This window comes from Xyrauchen texanus, chromosome 23 (genome assembly GCF_025860055.1).
Source record: "Xyrauchen texanus isolate HMW12.3.18 chromosome 23, RBS_HiC_50CHRs, whole genome shotgun sequence".
NCBI classification, from domain to species: Eukaryota; Metazoa; Chordata; class Actinopteri; order Cypriniformes; family Catostomidae; genus Xyrauchen; species Xyrauchen texanus.
Window position 1 is genome coordinate 3907714 of NC_068298.1, and position 22523 is coordinate 3930236.

The 22523-nt window shown below is 40.5% G+C and overlaps 1 protein-coding gene across 1 annotated transcript in view; it reads left to right on the forward strand.

The window, feature by feature from the left end:
• LOC127663256 (uncharacterized) overlaps window positions 1-17076 on the forward strand; it is an 18383-nt gene extending 1307 nt beyond the window's left edge. Inside the window, exons 4-6 of the mRNA XM_052154775.1 lie at window positions 79-117; window positions 216-299; window positions 16843-17076. Of these exons, the coding sequence (XP_052010735.1) occupies window positions 79-117; window positions 216-299; window positions 16843-17076 (357 nt within the window). The remainder of the gene's footprint in view (window positions 1-78; window positions 118-215; window positions 300-16842) is intronic.
• Window positions 17077-22523: the final 5447 nt, after the last annotated feature.

The following is a 22523-nucleotide window of genomic DNA, read 5'->3' on the forward strand; positions in this document are numbered from 1 at the left end:
ATGTAAATGCATGCATGCTTTTGAATGGACATACAACTTTTATCATTTTAATATTTTATTTATTCTTCATTTTCACAGAAAAATAGTGTGTCCAGTTGCAGTCAGAAAGAGATACTGGTGAGAATCAAGGCCAAACAACAATAACTCCTGCAATGACCTGATTTCACACACATTTTAAGACAGTTCTGATGTGTTTGTATGTCGTTCTGTTTCAGGAATCCCAATGCAAATCATGTGACTCTTACCCCATGGTTGACGGTCGAACATATGTGCAGAATTTTCAGACTCTCCTAAATATGGTTAGTTCAAAACTAAATCATTTATATTCGTGTTTTATTAAACTGCAATTTCTCAAACTATTTCTGTATGTAAGTGGGTTAATCCCAAAATCAAAAGAAATAAGAAATGATACTTTGCCCAAAGTAAATGAAGCCTATTTGTTTGCTATTTTCAGGATTGTGAAATACTTACAGTATATATATATATATTATAAAGTAATATAAATCTGTGTGTATATATATATATATATATATATATATATATATATATATATATATATATATATATAGTATTTAAAACTGTAATATATATATATATAGCTTTACAATTATATATAATATATATATTTTATAATTATACATTTATAATTATTTTATTTTATATATATATATATATATATATATATATATATATATATATATATATATATATATATATATATATATACATATAATACATTTGAAATACTATATATATTTACAACTTTCTATTTGTATATATATATATATATATAAATAACTTTACAATTAAAATGTTATATATAAATATATATAAAAATAAAACTTTATATTATTTTATATATATATATATATATATATATATATATATATATATATATATATACATATATATATATATATATATATATATATATATATATATATATATATATATACTATTATATTTTCCATTTTATTATATATATAATGTTTTAAATACTATATATATTTACAACTTTATAATATACAAAGTAATATAAATATATATATATATACAGTATATAATACTATATTACTTTATATATATATATATATATATACATTTATATAAAGTTGTAAATATATATACAGTATTTAAAACGTTATTATATGTATATATATATATATATATATATATATATATATATAATATATATATATATATAAATACATATAACATATTTATACTTTATATTATTATATATATATATATATATATATATATATATAAAATAATTATAAATAAAAATTATATATATATATATATATATATATATATATATATATATATATATATATATATATATATACATATATACATATAATAACGTTTTAAATACTGTATATATATTTACAACTTTATATAAATGTATATATATATATATATATATTATAAAGTAATATAGTTTTATATACTGTATATATATATATATTTATATTACTTTGTATATTATAAAGTTGTAAATATATATAGTATTTAAAATGTTATTATATATATATATATAATAAAATAGAAAATATAATAGTATATATATACTATGATATTTTATTTAAATGATAAAGGACTAATTACTCTATTACAGTACTAATAAAACAATAGTATATATATATAGTATTGAGAATCATCATTAAGAATAATCGGTTTAGCAAAAAAAAAATACTCAACTGTAAAACCACTGCATTAAAGTAATAAGAATTTGAAGGGTTAAATGTGCTTAATTTTCATAAAAATAATGTCATAATGGAAAAAATCATAATGGTCTTAAAAATAGACTTGATTGTCTTATACAAAATATTATTTCTTATTTTTGAGGGGTGAAATATGCCTCAAGATTCACCCACAGGGTTTGCTATAGTTGTACCTGAAAGGGAAATAAAGAGTCCTTGCATAGTGTGTTCTGCAAATAAAGATAACGAGCAATGTGTAACGACCTACTTTCCTCTCTCTCTCTCTCTCTCTCTCTAGATCTTCACCAGAGTGCCAAAGTCACAAGCATAGAAATAAGGAGAGCGAGAACATGTATACGACACTACCCCACATACCCACGGCAGAGTCTCAGAAACGCTCCACTGTTCCCGGGTCCTGCTATTCTATTTATTACTTATTTATTACATATTTTCTTTGTTGTTTTGACTAGGATATCTGTTAAAAGATTGCTATTTCCATTGATTTGGTTTTAGGAACAGAGCAGAACATGTTTAGACCTTCTTTAGGAAGGAAGATTTGAATGTTTTTTATGAAAACTTGGTAGATTTGTGTTGAGATCATCCAGCACTGTTCATGGAGAGAAACTGCAGGGTGGTTCACCTGATCAAGAATACAAGGGCGTTTAATACGTGTCATGAGATACGCTGAGAATACGTTTGAATCTGTCCTGGAAACCACTCATTTACATTATATGCTTATTAATGTACAGCGGATACACACTGATGTCTCATAATGAGATCTAGATATTGTATTTTGGATGATATTTATTTGATATTAAAATGATTTTAACATGTTTACACAATGACTGTTATTTTTTATATTTCTAAAACTAACTTATTTGTACAGTCTCTACAAACAGGCCTAGTTCCTACACACTTGATTGACACATTATAGGAAGTCCTATTTGAAAATAAACCTCAATGTGAACAGTGTAGCTAGACAGACTAAGAGAACATAATTGTAATCCATTGTGTAACCATCAAAGACGCTACTACATGAATGAAACTTTTATCAAATAATCTCAATGGTACATATTTTATTTGCATATCCGTGAGAATATCCCGTGGTCCAACTGATCCCAAAATACCAGCCAGTTTGCTTGCGTTAGCTAATTTAGACAAAAATAAAGCTGCCTATTATGTGTTATTTTATTCAAGAACATGCTTACAAAGACAGTTAAAAGGGCTGAATATGTTCATGAAAATGTAAATTTTCTAAATTGTATTATTTTAGCTATTTTACAATATCAAAACTGCTTTATCAGGAACAGTAGCGTAGCAACGGGTGTGCTTTAGAGGTTTTAGAAGTTTGAATATTTATTTTAGGAAATATAGGCTCAAACCCGCATTATAAATGCAACCCCTAAATAACTAAAGAAATAAATGAAGTTCAACTTTTCTTTGATAATTACTGAACCTAGGGAGTCCTAGATGTAGTTCACAATAGCAGGTAACATCAGATAATATACAATAATTTACATGCCATTTATACAGCCATTTTGCTGAAATATGATTGGCTGCTGCATGGCCAGGGGCCATGTTTTTTTATTTGTCTGAGTCATATTGTAGAATATGTAAGCATTTGGCCCCTTCAAGAAGCATACACATTTTCAACTTCATTGATAATACAGTTGCGGAGTTATGAGCATTTTTTAGTTGTAGCGCCCCCTATAGGCACATTTTTTCACGATTTTGTATGCAAACTCAAAATGTGCTGTTGTACATGTATATAAAGTTTTGTAACATTTGGCCTTTGTGTTTGGTATATATTGGTCAATACACACAAAACGGATGAGGCCTGACCAAATTCGTTGGCTCATATCTTTGCAACGCTTCAACGAATTAAAATTCCTTTGATATCACTTGATCAGGAGGGTTCATAGTAGGCACACCCCAATTTTCGTGCGAATCGGACATACGGTGTAGGAGGAGTTCGAAAAGTAGTTTTTTTTAATTATGCAAATTAGCGTGAACATTTTCATAACGGAAATGAAATCGTCGGTATATGTTTTGTTCATCTTGGGCCAAGAAATCCAACGATGTAAGACACTTAAGTGTGCGACAAAAGGTTTAGGAGTTATGGGCCAAACGTTAACATGATCACTTTAGCTTTTCAGCTCTCTACGACTTACGGTTTGGTCTGCACGATACGTTTTAGGACAGAATAATAAAAATAATAACAAAAATCCTTACAATTACAATAGGGTTTCAGCCCTTCGGGCTTGAACCCCTAATGACAATAATAACACCAGGTGTGTTAGAGGCCATCTCAGATTACATGCGCAGTCTTGCAATAGACACATGACGAGTGACTGAGGAACCAAGCACATAATTAATTTTCTTACCCAATTACAAAATATTATGCATATTGTGGAATATTTGGAGAATGCAATTGAAAAGGTAAGCTATACTGTACCTTTTCTCGCAATCATTAGTCAATATGTCGTTAACGTGTTACACGCCACTAAGTTGTTTTTAATTCTGCTTGATTTAAAGATCAGACTTATCTGCCTGTATAGATGACAGATTTAATTTATATTTCAATTATTGGTTCAGTAAATGATCCTGTGCTGATACTCAAATCTATTATGCACAATCTGCAGTCTACTTACCATATACTGGCTTGATAATTCATGTAACGATTGTGTTATTTTCTGTTTTTATTATGAACCAAACCTCTTTGTGCTCCATAAATACAAAGAAAGTTCATAAAAGATTTGAAGTCTTCTTACAGTTGTGCATTTTTCTGTTCAACACAGTTCACTACGCATTTCTCTTCCACAATTAGTTTTTTTGTTTACACTTTACAATACAGGTTCATTAATAAGCATTAATTAATGCTTAACTAATGCACATATAATAATGAGTTAATGTGTGATTCATGATTAACTAAGCCATTAATTAATGATTGCGACATCAGCAACTAATAAAGAGTCTGTCTGAATTTGTCATGAATTTGCTGTAATAATGCAGTAATTAAGCAATTATTAATGCATATTATTGCACCCGTATTGGGTGGAAGTTCAAATACATGGCTTTAGCTTATTGTGGTAATTAACACATTAATTAACACTATTAGTTCTATATATAATAAGTTGTTTGGGAATTAATCCATGATGACACATTTAATTAATACCAATTCATATGACTTAATATATTAATCAGACAGACTCTTTATTAGTTTCTGAAGTGGCAATCATTAATTAATGGCTTAGTTAATCATGAGTCATACATTAACTCATTATTATCTGTGCATTAGTTAATCATTAATTAATGGCTTATTTAATCATGAGTAATACATTAACTCATTATTATCTGTGCATTAGTTAATCATTAATTAATGGCTTAGTTAATCATGAGTAATAAATTAACTCATTATTATCTGTGCATTAGTTAATCATGAGTCATACATTAACTCATTATTATCTGAGCATTAGTTAATCATTAATTAATGGCTTATTTAATCATGAGTAATACATGGGGCAGTGGTGGCTCAGTGGTTGAGGCTAAGGGTTACTGACCAGAAGGTTGGGGGTTCAAGCCCCAGCACCACCAAAATGCCACTATTGGGCCCTTGAGCAATGCACTTAACTCCAGGTTGCTCCGGGGGGATTGTCCCTGTAATAATTGCACTGTAAGTCACTTTGGATAAAAGCATCTGCCAAATGTAAATGTACATTAACTCATTATTATCTGTGCATTAGTTAATCATTAATTAATGGCTTATTTAATCATGAGTAATACATTAACTCAGTATTATCTGTGCATTAGTTAAGCATTAATTAATGCTTATTAATGCACCTGTATGGTAAAGTGTTACCGTTTTTTTAACAAATGACCTAAATCTAAAACCTAATGTATTTTTGTCAATTTTCCTGTATAGCGCAAATTGTCCCATCATTTATATCTGTGTCTTAAGCTTATTTTGGAGTCATTCCAAAACAATTTATTTGAATTTTATTTTTGACTTATTAAGCCTTATATTTTGATACATTAACAGTAGGGTGGTTTAATTTGTTAGTTAAGTAATTAAAATGTAAAACAGGGCCAAAAGAAGAATTACAGCTAAAAAGAAATTGATGAAGTATTTGTTAACGATCACGTGCTTTAGTCGTTGCACACCCAGTTTTCCTGTGGCACACCCAGAGTCTTGTTTCTGGCTATACCACTGATCAAGAAGGCTAAATTACCTTCAAAATCAGGGGTGGGGAAACTTTTTCTATTAAGGGCCATTCGAGTATTTACCAAAATTATTCACAGGCCATACAACTGCATGCAATTCCTGATTGTAGGTTGAAATTAACGTACCTATTCTGTTAGGTGCTCATGCACTAAGAAAAATTAAACATAAAGGTCTTTCTATTATGCAATATTTTTATGTTGTTATTATTTAAAATTATATTCAATCATCATTTTAATTGTATTTTTAATTTTTTACAGTTAATGGAATCAAGTCCATTTATTTATTTATATGCTTTTTTTAAATAATTGTTAGAAATAGCCTGGCGGGTGGGGTAAAACGGCACACTGGCCTTATACCAACATGATCACACGGGAAGTCAGAATGCTGTTTCAGAAAGTTCCGGTACCCAAGGATCGGCAACAGTGTGCCGACTCACTGACAAGCCCTATCTCCCATCGGACATATTCGGAACAGCTCAACAACAATCACTTTCCATTATGGCACAACTGTTACTGCATTGCATCAGTTGCATGGAAGACCACAGTTCAATCCCCATTCAAAGGAGGAAGTGATCACGTTAGAATAAACAATCATGAGCATGAAAAGGAGGTTGCATTTTTATCCCTAACATTGCATTTTGTGTCTAATAATGTTTCGGGTTAGAAATGGTTTTGGTTGGTGGGTAGATTAAATAAAATAAGCATTTCTCTTCACTGTTTGAACCCTGTTCAGCTGAAAACAATTATTTTTACAACTGGCTTCTGGCGGCCTCTCCTGGATATAATTGGATGTCACACTTCTTTCTATGCTCTGAAACACTTACAGCTTTAGTCTCTGGAGATGTTTTCAAAATCAGTCAACATGTGGGGCCTGTGTAGCTCAGCAAGTATTGATGCTGGCTACCACCCCTGGAGTCACGAGTTTGATTCCAGGGCGTGCTCAGTGACTCCAGCCAGGTCTCCTAAGCAACCAAATTGGCCCGGTTGCTAGGGAGGGTAGAGTCACATGGGGTAACCTCCTTGAGGTTGCTACAATGTGCGGTTCTTGCTCTCGGTGGGGTGCGTTATGGGCTGTGCATGGAGGCTGTGCAGAATAGCGTGATGCCTCCACATGCACTACGAAGCAGTTGAGATTCGTCCTATGCCACCCGGATTGAGGCAATTCACTACATTGGGAATTGGGCATTCCAAATTGGGGAGAAAATGGGGGGGGTTCGGTCAATGTATACAGATTTCATCGAAAGAAAAATCGACACACATTTGCCGAATTTTATGTGAGATCAGGCCTGACGTTCCCCACCCCTATTCTAAATGATGTCCGCCTCTGTAATCTAATCTACAATCTAATCTTTGCCATGTTATTTATGATTGGTGGATCCCAAAATTAATATAACATCTAGTTATTAATTATGATGTGAGTTTTTGTGAGTTTGTGTTATGCGAGTGGCTTAGGCCACACCCAAAAATAAATATTTGTCATTACAAAATTCCATCCAATTGAACTATTTAATGTTTAATACAATTAAATTAATAATATTTTACATTTCTATTTTTGTATTTTATATTATTAAAGATTACTCAATTGAATTTAATGGAATGTTGTTATGCAATAAATCAAACTGTGAATAACATCTACTGCAACAGCATTATCAGACAGTGCATCGACAAAACAGACATTCTGTCACAATTTATAGCTCTATTATTGACTAATATATCACAAGACACTATAGTGTTTTGTCAAAAAAAAAAGTATTTCAGATATTTTGGAAGTATGGTTGACTGTGCTGAAGGGGGGCCTAGACTAAAGCAGTGTTCAAATAGAGTCCGAGCTCTTGGGGAATAGTTCACCCAAAATTGTAAATTCTCTCATCATTTACTCCCCATCATGCCATCCCAGATGTGTATGACTTTCTTTCTTTTGCAGAACACTAATTATGATTTTTAGAAGAATATTTCAGCTCTTTTGTTCCATACAATGCAAGTGAATGGGTGCCATAATTTTGAAACTCCAAAAATCACACAAATCAGCATAAAAGTTATCCATATTTTTAGTCAAATTAATCTCACTGAATTAACACGTTAAATCGACAGACCTAGTTATATTAATAAATAACAACTGAATTCCAAAATGTTACTGGGCGTAGAAGAAGTAGTTTAGCACAAAAAATAGATAAATAAATAAAAATAATTTTAGTTTTGTTTGGTAAAAATGTATGTAGGTAAATATTGTTTTATTAAATCACTGTATTGTTGTAAAAACTGGAAAACATGTATTAATTATCTTTAAAAATATTTTTATTTCGTTAAACATTGTGAATGTACTTGGCTACTGTCTGAACCTTGGACATAGGATAGACCTCACCAAAATGACCAGGGGCCGGTTGCACCAGCTATACTTACTGGAAGTTACAACGTAGCCCAACTGTGGCGTAAATGGCCACTAAGTCATAATTTACGCTCTCCTAAATATGTGAGTGTTGCATCATTAAACTCAGGTAGAACGTAACCCTACATATAAACAAAATATTTACACTCGTTTAAATTTACGGGAGAAAACATTATGTAGAAAACGTAACTGCTTCAGCATGAACCCGAGCTGGTGCAGTTTCCTGTGTTGTTATTTACATAAATATATCAGTAATGAAATCTTCTTTTATTACATATTGTGGTTTAATGGGGATATTATTTATTACAGCTGACAGTTACGCTAACATGCAAGGTTTGAACATCAGTCGTAATGAGATAAAACTTAAATTCACGGCTTTTTAACACTTATATGAACAAACCTGAAGGCTGTTTATTGGATCAATTTAGGTAAACGTCATATTATGTGACTATGCATCACTTTACAGAGAGATTACGACCTACTAGTTAAGTCTTACCTTAAGAACAGGTGGTGCAACCAAATTAAGTACTGACTTAATTACAAACTAACTAGTAGTTACGAAGCCCTTAGTTTGAACTTTACGTCCCAGTTTACGTGAGAACCTACGCATGGTTGGTGCAATCCTACCCTGCTGGTTGAACTGCGATGCACCTCATTGATCTCAGCCTGCATCACCTATGTCTATTGATGGACTACACTCTTACTATACTATACATAGACTATAAATGAACTGCCAACAAAACCCTTCATCAGCCAACTAACAAAGGACAATGCAACTATGTGAACTTCTGCAGTTAATCCAGGATGGACATCAAAGATATTAGTCATTAATCCTACATTCATAACAGGGGTGGAGCCAGGAGTTTTTCCACAGGGGTGGTGTTATGTTCCCTGTTGTCTTTTGTTTTTTGTACTGTTATTTTGAAGTTTAGTTTAGTTCCTGTTTTGGTTTTTGTAGTCCTTTGTAGTTTCTTTTATGCTGTCATGTTCACTGTTGTCTTTTGTTTCTGTGCTTTTATGTTGAAGTTTAGTTTAGTTCCTGTCTCCTGTTTGGTTTTTGTAGTCCTTTGTAGTTTCATTTGTAGTCCTTTGTAGTTTCTTTTCATGATTGGTTTTCCCCTGATTGTTGCCCCAGGTGTCCCTCATTCCCTCGTTTGTTCCTTTGTGTATTTAAACCCTGGTTGTTTGTTTAGTCATTGTCGGTCGTTGTTTGATGTGTGTGCAGGAATGTTTGCTGCCCTATTTCTCTGTTTATGTTTGCCCTGGTTCTCCGTTTAAGTTTATTTCCCCCTTGTGGGTTTTTCCTTTGTTTATTCGTTTGTTCATTTAATAAAAGTCTAAACTGCATTTGGATCCGCATCTCCTCGTCTGCCTCGCTGCTCAGAACGACCGACCCACACATGGCTCCAGCAGCTATTCGGGCCAAATGTCGGCTGCTCAATCTGCAGCAAGAACACTACCCACTTGTAGACCACGCTCGCTACTTCCTCCTCCTGGCGAACGCTACTGACTTCCCGGACTCTGCACTGATGATCTTTTTCAGGAGCAGCTTGAACCCCTCGCCTGAGGGAGCAGGTGCCACAGGCAGCGCCCGGCTGCACTTTCCGTGACTACCTGGGAACGTCCCTACTAGCGTGCAGCTCACCGCTCCCTGACACACCAGCCCATCCTGTCAGCGAACAACCCCCCAAGCCTATGGCTTCCCTTGAACCCGCATGGCCAACTTCGTCCACCCGGAGGAGGAGAAGTCAGGCGTCCGCCTCCCGGCCCACGCCTTCCCCGGTCTGCGAGCCAGAGCCCACGCCTTCCCCGGTCTGCGAGCCAGAGCCCACGTCAGCCACGGTCAACGAGCCAGAGCCCTTAGCCCCAGAAGTCAGTGAGCCAGTGCCTGTCACCTCAGAGGTCAGTGAGCCAGTGCCTGTCGCCTCAGAGGTCAGTGAGCCAGTGCCTGTCGCCTCAGAGGTCAGTGAGCCAGCGCCTGTAGCCTCGACCGTCCCTGAGCCAGCGCCTGTAGCCTCGACCGTCCCTGAGCCAGCGCCTGTAGCCTCGACCGTCCCTGAGCCAGCGCCAGTGGTCACGCCCGTCCAAGAGTCCGAGCCTCCTGAGCTTTCCAGAGCTCCGCCTACCGAGCTTTCCAGAGCTCCGCCTACCGAGCTTCTTAGAGCTCCGCCTTCTGAGCCTCCCGAGCTTTCCAGAGCTCCGCCTTCCGAGCTTTCCAGAGCTCCACCTCCCGAGCTTTCCAGAGCTCCGCCTTCCGAGCCTCCCGACCTTTCCAGAGCTCCACCTCCCGAGCTTTCCAGAGCTCCGCCTTCCGAGCTTTCCAGAGCTCCGCCTCCTGAGCTTTCCAGAGCTCCGCCTCCCGAGCTTTCCAGAGCTCCGCCTCCCGAGCTTCTTAGAGCTCCGCCTCCCGAGCTTCCCGAGCTTTCCAGAGCTCCGCCTTCTGAGCTTTCCAGAGCTCCGCCTTCCGAGCCTCCTAGGGCTCCGCCTCCCAAGTCTCTCGAGCCTCCCAGGGCTCCGCCTCTCGAGCCTCCCAGGGCTCCGCCTCTCGAGCCTCCCAGGGCTCCGCCTCTCGAGCTTCCCGAGCCTCCCAGGGCTCCGCCTCTCGAGCCTCTCGAGCCTTCCAGGGCTCCGCCTCTCGAGCCTCCCAGGGCTCCGCCCCTCAAGCCTCCCAGAGCTCCGCCCCTCAAGCCTCCCAGGGCTCCGCCCCTCAAGCCTCTCGAGCCTCCCAGGGCTCCGCCCCTCAAGTCTCTCGAGCCTTCCTGGGCTCCGCTTCCCGAGCCTCCTGCAGGTCTTCTCCCAGAGACTCCAGAACCTTCTAGGGCTCCGCCTCTAGAGCATCCTACGGCGCACCCTCCCTCGGCTTCACCTCCAGAGCCTTCCAGGCCTCCGCCTCTAGAGCTGCCTACGGCACCACCTCCCTCGGCTTCACCTCCAGAGCCTTCCAGGTCTCCGCCCCTAAAGCCTTCCTCGGCTCTGCCTCCTGAGCCTTCCTCGGCTTTGCCTCCTGAGCCTCCCCCGGCTCCGCCCCTTGAGCCTCCAGAGCTTTCCATGGTTCCGCCTCCCTCGGCTCTGCCTCCTGAGCCTCCCAAGCCTTCCTCGACCTACCTTCCTCGGCTCCGCCTCCCTCAGCTCTGCCTCCTGAGTCTCCCACAGCTCTGCCCCCTGAGCTTCCAGAGCTTTCCATGGTTCTGCCTCCCACAGCTCCGCCTCCTGAGTCTTCTACGGCTCCGCCTCCAAAGTCCTTCTTGGCCCCGCCCACCACGGTTCCGCCTCCTGGTCCACCCAAGGCCTCACCACCTGAGTCTGCCATGGCTCAACCTGCCTCTACTCCGCCCACAGTGTCTCCCACGGCTCTGCCTGCCTCTGCTCCGCCCCCAGGGTCTCCTGCGGCCTTGCCTATGCCTCCTTCGGCGCCGCCACCCAAGTCTGCAACTGCTCCGCCTCAGAAGTCCTCCTTGGCTCCGCCAGCTCCCCTAGTGTCCAATCTTCCTCCCAGGCCCCCTGAACCAGCCCTTGCCCTACGGCCACCTCCTAAGCCACCTAAACCTGTCCCTGTCCTGTGGCCACCTCCCAGACCTCCTGAACCGGTCCTTGTCTTGTGGCCACCTCCCTGGCCTCCTAAACCTGTTCCTACCCGGTGGAGGCTCCCCAGGCCACCTGACCCTGGCCCCGTCTCACACCCCCATAGACTGCCTGCCTGCCCTCTCGGCCTCCTTGGTCTACCTGTCGGCCCCTTGCGCCTTCGTGGACTGCCTGTCTGCCCTCTTGGCATCCCTGGTCTACCTAATTGCCCCTCGTGCCCCCGTGGACTGCCTAATTGCCCCTTGTGCCCCCATGGACTGCCTAATTGCCCCTTGTGCCCCCATGGACTGTCCCTGTACCCCTTGTGCCCCCTTTGGTCTGTCTGTTTTCCCCCTGTTCCAGTCCCTCACCCCTTGGACATTTATTTGTGTTTGTTGTTCTTGTCGTTTTCTTTAGGACAGTCTGGAATCCGGTCCTTTTGAGGGGGGGTTATGTTATGTTCCCTGTTGTCTTTTGTTTTTTGTACTGTTATTTTGAAGTTTAGTTTAGTTCCTGTTTTGGTTTTTGTAGTCCTTTGTAGTTTCTTTTATGCTGTCATGTTCACTGTTGTCTTTTGTTTCTGTGCTTTTATGTTGAAGTTTAGTTTAGTTCCTGTTTCCTGTTTGGTTTTTGTAGTCCTTTGTAGTTTCTTTTCATGATTGGTTTTCCCCTGATTGTTGCCCCAGGTGTCCCTCATTCCCTCGTTTGTTCCTTTGTGTATTTAAACCCTGGTTCTTTGTTAGTCATTGTCGGTCGTTGTTTGATGTGTGTGCAGGAATGTTTGCTGCCCTAGTTCTCTGTTTATGTTTGCCCTGGTTCTCCGTTTAAGTTTATTTCCCCCTTGTGGGTTTTTCCTTTGTTTATTCGTTTGTTCATTTAATAAAAGTCTAAACTGCATTAGGATCTGCATCTCCTCGACTGCCTCGTTGCTCAGACGTAACAGGTGGCAGGGTAGGGAGAAGTTTTCGAGCAGTACATGTTAAGTCTTGTGCTCAAAAACGGCAATTGCCAATGGGGTGGCCAGGCTTCAGTCCATGGTGGCCACGGCCACCCCCTAGCTCCACCACTGGTTCATATATATATATATATATATATATTTGTTTTAACACTGGACCTTAACACTTACTTAGTTTACTAATCTTAAACCATGAATTGCACTGCACATAAATAACTAATATTGGCATTCTTGGTTTCTCCAAGGATATTTTTAAAATAGCATCTAACACTATTTGCACTTAGCCTATGCTTTTGTTGTTGTTGTTGTTGGACTGACATATTCAAGCCATTTAAAATGTGACTAAAGCACTGAGTGAAGGTTTTCTCGCATCCCAAATAATACAATGGCGGCCTCTGTTGGAGAAACAGTGCCAATGTCTGTTTTTGTAAGAAAGAAGCGCAGGAAACTGGTTTCAGGCAGGCTTCCAAGGCACTTTAACATCATGTCTGACAGGCAAGGTACAAACTAGTAAATAGTTAATGACAACAATGTTTTTTTTATCTGTAGAAATGGAAAATAAAGTCTTCGGTCAAACCAAATCAAAGCAAGTGCAGCAAGTCTGCTAACCATCAAAAAGTTTTCAAAGACTGTTTTGAACATCAAACAAACTGGTACTCTATTTGTAGTACCTCCTGGTCTGTAGGCATGGATTAAAGTCTGATTGCTTGAGGAATGTGGCTGGCAGAAGATGACCGGGAACCATCCATTCTCGTTTCTTCATACTTCCATGTTGCTCAGGGTTCTGAGGTGGCCGGTGGTGAACATTTACATTATGAATCACATGCATTTTGGTCCTGTAGTTGTTGATGCAACAGGGGGCATCTGTGCTTGGAGCCTGGTTTTGGATAATCAAGAAATCTGCTGAGAACTGAAAATAAATATTGCAATAGTGTAATAAATATTGCAAGTATATTTTCTCCATCTGTTCCAGAGAAATGGCTATAAATGTCAAGCTTGAGGCAGATCCATGCCACTAGATATTTAGTGGACTGCAGAGAGTTATTATAATAAACATCAGACGTCAGAGAATCTAGGCACAAACCTTCAGTTGTAGCCAAGCAGCCCCAGAAACTGTTTCACCTCCTTTTTGATCTTGGGTGCTGGGCAGGCCGCGATCACTGCGGTTTTGTTCATTTGTGGATGCACCTGCCCATGGCCCAAGTGGAACCATACTTGGGCCGAAATTACACCCGCCCAATTGCACACTTCTTCAGGTTGGCTGTTAGCCCCACCCGTCGCCGCGATCTCAGGACAGCTTTCAGATGTTGCATGTGCCGCTGCCAATCATTACAATAAATGAAGATATCATCTAGATAAGCGCCGGCATATGCCGTATGTGGTCTGAGAATTTTGTCCACGAGATGCTGGAATGTGGCAGGAGCCCCTTACAAACCGAATGGAAGGCTCACAAATTGGTGTAAACCGGACGGTGTGGAAAACGCTGTTTTTTCTTGGGAGATTGGCATTAAGGGGATCTGCCAATAACCCTTTGTTAAATCCAGTATTGAATAAACTTGAGCCGCGCCCAACCGATTGAACAATTCATCAATCCAGGGCATTTGGTACGCATCAAATTTAGACACAGCATTCACTTTTCAATAATCCACACAGAATTGGACTGTCCCATTGCTCTTAGGTACCAGAACCACGGGGCTGGCCCAATCGCTGTTTGACTCTTCTATTACTCCCATCTCAAGCATTTCCTAAACGACCTATCTTTTGCATTCAGGGAGGCAATATGGACCATCACCACCGGTTCTGCTTGCAACTTGCCATGTCTGTTAGCTGCGATGTGAGAGGTCGTCTCCACACGGTACCGGGGTGAATTGATTAGTTTTGAGCATCAACTCTGGACCAAGCTCCGCCCTCTCGGGGACTACCATCGCCAACGCCACAGGGACCGCCTCCCTCCAAGCTTTTAGGAGATAGAGGTGGTAAACTTGACCTGCCCCGCCCGACTAACCGTGTGACCTCAAAGGGCCCTTGCCACTTGGCGAGTTATCTAGAGCTTAAGGTGGCCAGTAATACAAGCACTCTATCTCTCAGTGCGAGTTTCCCTGTCATACAGCCGGCTTTGACGTTCCTCAGCTTGGAGCAAATTCCCCTGTGTTAATTGACCCAAAGTGAGGAGTTGCTCTAAGATCAAGAATATACTGAATTTTGATTTTACTGTTTGAAGGTGCCTCCTCCCAAGCTTCCTGTATGATGTCGAGCACACCATGCGGCCAATGCCCAAACAGTAGCTCGAATGGGGAAAACCCTGTGGAGGCTTCAGGGACCTCTAGCACTGCAAATAACAAGGGTTTGAGCAATTTATCCCAATTTCTAGCATCCTCGTGTACGAATTTACGAATCATATTTTTAAGGTCTTTATTCAATCGTTCCACTAACCCATCCGTTTGTGGGTGGTGAACAGTGGTGGGAATCGATTTAATACCTAATAATTCGTACAATTTGCGTAGTATTCGTGACATAAATATAGAGCCCTGATCCGTGAGGAATTTCTTTCAGAATCCCCAATCGGGAGATTATTCTGAAGAGTGCCCGCACAACACTACGTGCTGAGATATTACGCAGGGGCACTGCTACCGGATGAGAGGTGGGTAGTACCGTGCTACATTTTCTCCTTTACATTATATATAATGTCTTTGTTATTTTCATTGTAATAATTACTTGAAATGTTTCCAAACCTCTCTTCATATTGACAAATTCATCCAGATCTGACAAGAGCCCTTAAAGGGATAGCTCACCCAAAAATGACAATTTTCATTATTTACTCACCCTCATGCCACCCCAGATGTATATGACTTTATTTAATCTGCTGAACTCAAATGAAGATTATGTAGCTGTAGGTCCATACAATGCAAGTGAATGGGTAGCAACATTTTAAAACTAAACAAAATCACATAAATCAGCAAAAAAGTAATTAACAAGATTAATCCAGTGGTTAAATCAATATCTTCAGAAGTGATGTGACCGGTGTTGACAAATTCATCCAGATCTGACAAGAGCCCTTAAAGGGATAGCTCACCCAAAAATGACAATTTTCATTATTTACTCACCCTCATACCACCCCAGATGTATATGACTTCATTTCTGTTCTGCAAAAGAAAGGAAGTGGAATCTGGGATGGCATGAGGGTGAGTAAATGATGACAGAATTTTCATTTTTAAGTATTTCATTTTAATGTAATGTAATATAGGGGAGTAAATGTCTATTATGTAATTTGTGAAAGTAAGAGTTACTCTCTACTTGAGTACTCTGGTGATGCCCGTTTGCGGTCCATTCTGATATACCAATTCTTTCAAAGGGTACCTTGATTAGTGGTAGAGGGCGCAATGGCGCTTTTGGGCCACGTGAATGCATGGCCAAAAAAAACAGGCCAGTATTCTGTTGAGTGCACCCCTGAATAGTATCTCAATGGTAACCACCGGATACGTGTGAATAACCCCGTGCACACACCGCTCCTTCAACCAATTATCATGTGCCCCATCATGTACACAGAGTTGGTGGATGGAGGTTTGGGAACAGCCAGAACAGCTTGGTATGTATCCCCCTTGCTACTCACCGGAATCTGATACGTCCCATCTCGATCGTTGGTTCCGTTGGATACTGCCGAGGGTTTGGATCACTATGTCAAGTGGCGAAGACTCCATTAAGACGTAACTTCTTACAACTTCCTGTGTTTCGGCACCAGTGTGATAAGTTTGGACGTTCAGTCACTGGAGGAGTCGGGAAACAACGAAGCAGTTCAAGACTTTATTTGCTGTCTCACACGGCACACTGTTGAATACTTGGACTCTTTACTCAAATGAAAACACTCTCTGAACATAAACTCAAAAACAGGCTCTAAATTGCATACACTCTCAGAATATCTCATGCCGCACACTGGTGTCTATCTCTCTCCTCTCTGGCATGTCTTGACTGCTTTTTGAGATCTTTCCTCTCTCCCTGTCTATCACCGTAACAAGAAACAGTTATTGGAAATTACGCCAACCAGTTTGACGAGCCACACCACTTGCATGACGGTCCTCTGCTTGAGCCCGCAAGATCTCGAAGAACCAGCGATCCTGATCCTGGCGGAGCTCAAGCAGGGCTTGCTGATGGTTCTGATGCAGGCTGGCGAGGGACTGGAGGATCTCGGTCAGCTGGGAGAGCTCCATGGGACGTACTTCAACTTATCCCGGGTTTTGGCACCAGTGTAACACTTTATAGCAGAAGGGAAGGAGAACACAGGGAAGCGGGTTTTCCAGGCTCAGGTGAGACTTTTAATCAGCCACTTCAGTGCTTTACAACTTCACAAACTCATCTGCTTCTCACAGCGTCTTCGGAGCTGTTGGGAGAATGCAAACGGGCGGTTGGTCTTCCCCAGCTTCAGGGTTCGGAAGAGCTGACGGTACTACTCAGGACTCTGACCTACCCGCTGCAGGATGCCCCTCTTCAAGTCCTCGTAGGCCAGGAGGTTAGCTGCCGGCAGTTATTGGGCAGCGAGCTGGGCTTCCCCGGACAGCAATGGGAGGAGCCTGGCCGCCCAATGGTTACGCGGCCAGCCCCAAATCACTGAGGTCCTCTCAAACAGGTCGATGAAGGCTTTGGCATCGTCATCCACCCCCATCTTCAGGAGCGTTGGCAGGGGGCTGCGGCTGTCCGGGGTCATGGCCAGGGCTTTCTCCTGACCGAGGAGGCTCTGGATTGCAAGCCAGTCCTCTACTTGAGCCCGCAAGATCTCGAAGAACCAGCGATCCTGGTCCTGGCGGAGCTCAAGTAGGGCTTGCTTCTGATGCAGGCTGGCGAGGGACTGGAGGATCTCGGTCAGCTGGGAGGGCTCCATGGGACGTACTTCAACTTATCCCGGGTTTTGGCACCAGTGTAACACTTTATAGCAGAAGGGAAGGAGGGTGAAGTGGGTTTTCCAGGCTCAGGTGAGACTTTTAATCAGCCACTTCAGTGCTTCACAACTTCACAAACTCATCAGCTTCACAGACACTTAGTCACTTAAACTCATCAGCTTCACAGACACAATAGATTAAACACATCAGCTTCAGAAGCACCGCGGCCTTCCTTGTGCCAGTCTCTGTCTCCTCTCTGCTGGTGGCATGGTTGCTTATATGCCGCTCTCCCCATTCTCACTGAAATTAGAAACAGATGTTAAACATAATCTAGCTCAGGTGCTAGCGCCCTTACCGCTTTCTCTCTCCGGACGGACGCTTAACCACACCTTCGCTGCCACACACACAAATTAGGTTTCTATTTATATGTCGGCTAATGTTACAATATTAATGCCTTAAAAATGTGTCGAGAAAGTAAAGTGCCGATCAAAAATCTATGAATTGATATTTTATTACATCCCTAGTTACAACGCACACAAGAACCAATGGCATTAATTATGTAAAATCCGGCACATTGTCTCAATATTTGAGCCTGAGTGCGATTGGGAATGAGATTTTAGAGTTTCAGCTGAGGGAAAGATTATCAGTGAATAACAACTTAAATGTGTGACTACTTTTGTGGTGCTATTTTGTGCTTTTTGGAGCTTGACAGTCATGGTCACTACCATGAATGTTGTTGTAAGGAAAAGACCAGTGTTTCTGTGTCCCAGAGAATAAATAACAGCGAGCAGGTTTGGAACAACATGAGCGAGAGTAAATAATGCAAGAAATTACAGAATTGACATCACTTTAGTGTAAGTATTTAATTAGGTGCAATTGCAATTGTTGCAGACATGCAGAAGTCACATAGAGACCTGTGATTCTGTGATAATACATTAGAAAGCACATTAGCATTGCAAAACAGCAGACATCAGGCCCTCTAAAAGCTGCTTTAAAAAATGTCCCACAGACTTTGACATTTTGTGCTTACTACAAAGTTTGTTTTCACAAGCTTTGACAACTGAGCACCTTGAGGTTACAGCAAGGTAAAATCTTTAGTGGCCACAAACTAAAGCTAAAAACACAGCTCTTTAAAAACACTAACTGTAGACTCATGAGATGTGGTTAGCCACATTTTCACATTTTCAAAATGTAGCGGCTGCAAAAGGCATCTCTCAGCAGGTGTCTGTGTGCTTTCAAAGGATAATAAAACAGCTGTGTGTGAATTCCAGCTGGGGGATTTCAGGTGGACAGCCACAAAAAAACTTCTGCAACATATTGACAATAATAAAAAAACATTTGTCACCAAACAGCATACAACAAGATACAAACATGCTGGTACACCTGGCCTGGTACTTGGTCAGTGAACGGGTCACATTAGACCACAGGAGGACTTCTGATATTCTTAAATTCATAGTTACTCTACAGGACATGTTGAGATGCTGCCAGGACATGTCCGGATGAAATACTTCTTTCAAGGTAAAACGTGAAACACTGGCCCCCATAACTACAGTACAATTGTATTTTTGCAATGAAATTTGAAAAATGACATCAGCAAATGCTTGTTATTGCATAATGCAGCAGTGCTAAACTGCTAGTTTAAAACACTAGTGCTAATGACATCACGGCTAGGTCATTATTCATTAGTCATATGTTGAAAGTATGAGTTATAGAGGGGTTATCTATCTGGCTACTTTTCCTAAACCGGTGTGAACCTTCCGTCACTTTCTAAATGTCAAATCTTTTCTTTCTTTCTTTATTTCTTTATCTATCTATTCTGTCTTTTCTATCTATATATTCTGTCATTTCTCTATCTATCTATCTATCTATCTATCTATCTATCTATCTATCTAATCTATCTATCTATCTATCTATCTATCTATCTATCTATCTATCTATCTATCTATCTATCTATTCTGTCTATCTATCTATCTATCTATCTATCTATCTATCTATCTTTTCTATCTATCTATCTATCTATCTATCTATCTATCTATCTATCTATCTATCTATCTATCTATCTATCTATCTATCTATCTATCTATCTGCCTGTCGGTCTTTTCTATCTATCTATCTATCTATCTATCTATCTATCTATCTATCTATCTATCTATCTATCTATCTATCTATCTATCTATCTATCTGTCTGTCTCTCTGATCTATCTATCTATCTATCTATCTATCTGTCTATCTATCTGTCTGTCTGTCTGTCTGTCTCTCAGATCTATCTATCTATCTATCTATCTATCTATCTATCTATCTATCTATCTGTCTATCTATCTATCTATCTATCTATCTATCTATTCTGTCTTATCTATCTATCTATCTATCTATCTATCTATCTATCTATCTATCTATCTATCTATCTCTGTCTGTCTGTCTGTCTCTCAGATCTATCTATCTATCTATCTATATCTTTTCTATCTGTCTATTATGTCTTCTCTCTCTCTCTCTCTCTCTCTCTCTCTCTCTCTCTACATACACTCACCTAAAGGATTATTAGGAACACCATACTAATACTGTGTTTGACCCCCTTTCACCTTCAGAACTGCCTTAATTCTACGTGGCATTGATTCAACAAGGTGCTGAAAGCATTCTTTAGAAATGTTGGCCCATATTGATAGGATAGCATCTTGCAGTTGATGGAGATTTGTGGGATGCACATCCAGGGCACGAAGCTCCCGTTCCACCACATCCCAAAGATGCTCTATTGGGTTGAGATCTGGTGACTGTGGGGGCCATTTTAGTACAGTGAACTCATTGTCATGTTCAAGAAACCAATTTGAAATGATTCGAGCTTTGTGACATGGTGCATTATCCTGCTGGAAGTAGCCATCAGAGGATGGGTACATGGTGGCCATGAAGGGATGGACATGGTCAGAAACAATGCTCAGGTAGGCCGTGGCATTTAAACGATGCCCAATTGGCACTAAGGGGCCTAAAGTGTGCCAAGAAAACATCCCCCACACCATTACACCACCACCACCAGCCTGCACAGTGGTAGCAAGGCATGATGGATCCATGTTCTCATTCTGTTTACACCAAATTCTGACTCTACCATCTGAATGTCTCAACAGAAATCGAGACTCATCAGACCAGGCAACATTTTTCCAGTCTTCAACTGTCCAATTTTGGTGAGCTCTTGCAAATTGTAGCCTTTTTTTCCTATTTGTAGTGGAGATGAGTGGTACCCGGTGGGGTCTTCTGCTGTTGTAGCCCATCCGCCTCAAGGTTGTGTGTGTTGTGGCTTCACAAATGCTTTGCTGCATACCTCGGTTGTAACGAGTGGTTATTTCAGGCAAAGTTGCTCTTCTATCAGCTTGAATCAGTCGGCCCATTCTCCTCTGACCTCTAGCATCAACAAGGCATTTTTCCCCACAGGACTGCCGCATACTGGATGTTTTTCCCTTTTCACACCATTCTTTGTAAACCCTAGAAATGGTTGTGCGTGAAAATCCCAGTAACTGAGCAGATTGTGAAATACTCAGACCGGCCCGTCTGGCACCAGCAACCATGCCACGCTCATAATTGCTTAAATCACCTTTCTTTCCCATTCTGACATTCAGTTTGGAGTTCAGGAGATTGTCTTGACCAGGACCACACCCCTAAATGCATTGAAGCAACTGCCATGTGATTGGTTGATTAGATAATTGCATTAATGAGAAATTGAACAGGTGTTCCTAATAATGCTTTAGGTGAGTGTGTATATATATATATATATATATATATATATATATATATATATATATATATATATATATTCTGTCTTGTCAGACATGGTAGGGTCAGAATTTGCACCAACATCATGAATCCATGGACCAAACCTACCTTGTGTCACCAGTCCAGGCTGGTGGTGGTGGTGTAATGGTTCTTGGCACACTTTTGGCCGGTTAATACCAATCGATCATCGCTTGAATGCCACAGCTTAATTGAGTATTGTTTCTGACCATGTGTATCCCTTCCTGACCACAATTTACCCATCGTCTAATGGCTTCTTCCAGCATGATAATGCAACATGTCACAAAGCAAAAGTCGTCTCAAACTTGTTTCATGAACATGACAATGAGTACACTGATCTTCAGTGGCCTTCCCATTCACCAGATCCAGTCTAACTCACTCCACTCTAATCAGCCGCACCTGTTCCCAATCACCTCATCAAGGACACTTCTACTAACCTCATTCACTCAGTCTGGATTGAATCTTGCCTCACTGCACTGCTAACATCCCCTTTATGTTCGTTGTTCTTCTTCATTTTGCCTTCCAATGTTATTCGTCTTTGTTTTGCCTTTAATAGCGCTCAGTGTTTTCTTTGTATTTTTGAGCAAAGTTTTGTTTTGTCATTAAACTCACTGCAACTGGGTTCACTCCAACTCCCGTCTTCATCTCTCCTTCCATCCAAAGTGCGACAGAAGACTTGATCGATCAACATGAACCCAGCAGTGTGCCTTTTTTATTTGGACCAGGGGAATCGTTCCCTGGAGGAGTACGTCGTGGACTTCTGTGAGTTGGCTAATGAGGTAGACTTTACCGACGCGGCTCTTAAGGACCTTTTTCGCTGTGGACTACACAAGCCTGTCAAATCCCTTATGCCTAATGGCCAAATCATCAGGACTTTGGCCCAATTCATTGCTGTCACTGATTGGATCAGACTTCACTGTAGGAACGACGGAGGATGCCAGCACTCCTTCAGTGTCTTCCATGACAGTTCACTGTTACTCCAGCAAGGGGGCCACGAGCAAGCACCCATGCCTGCCATGTTCCAGGAGCCAGTGCCCACGCCTGCC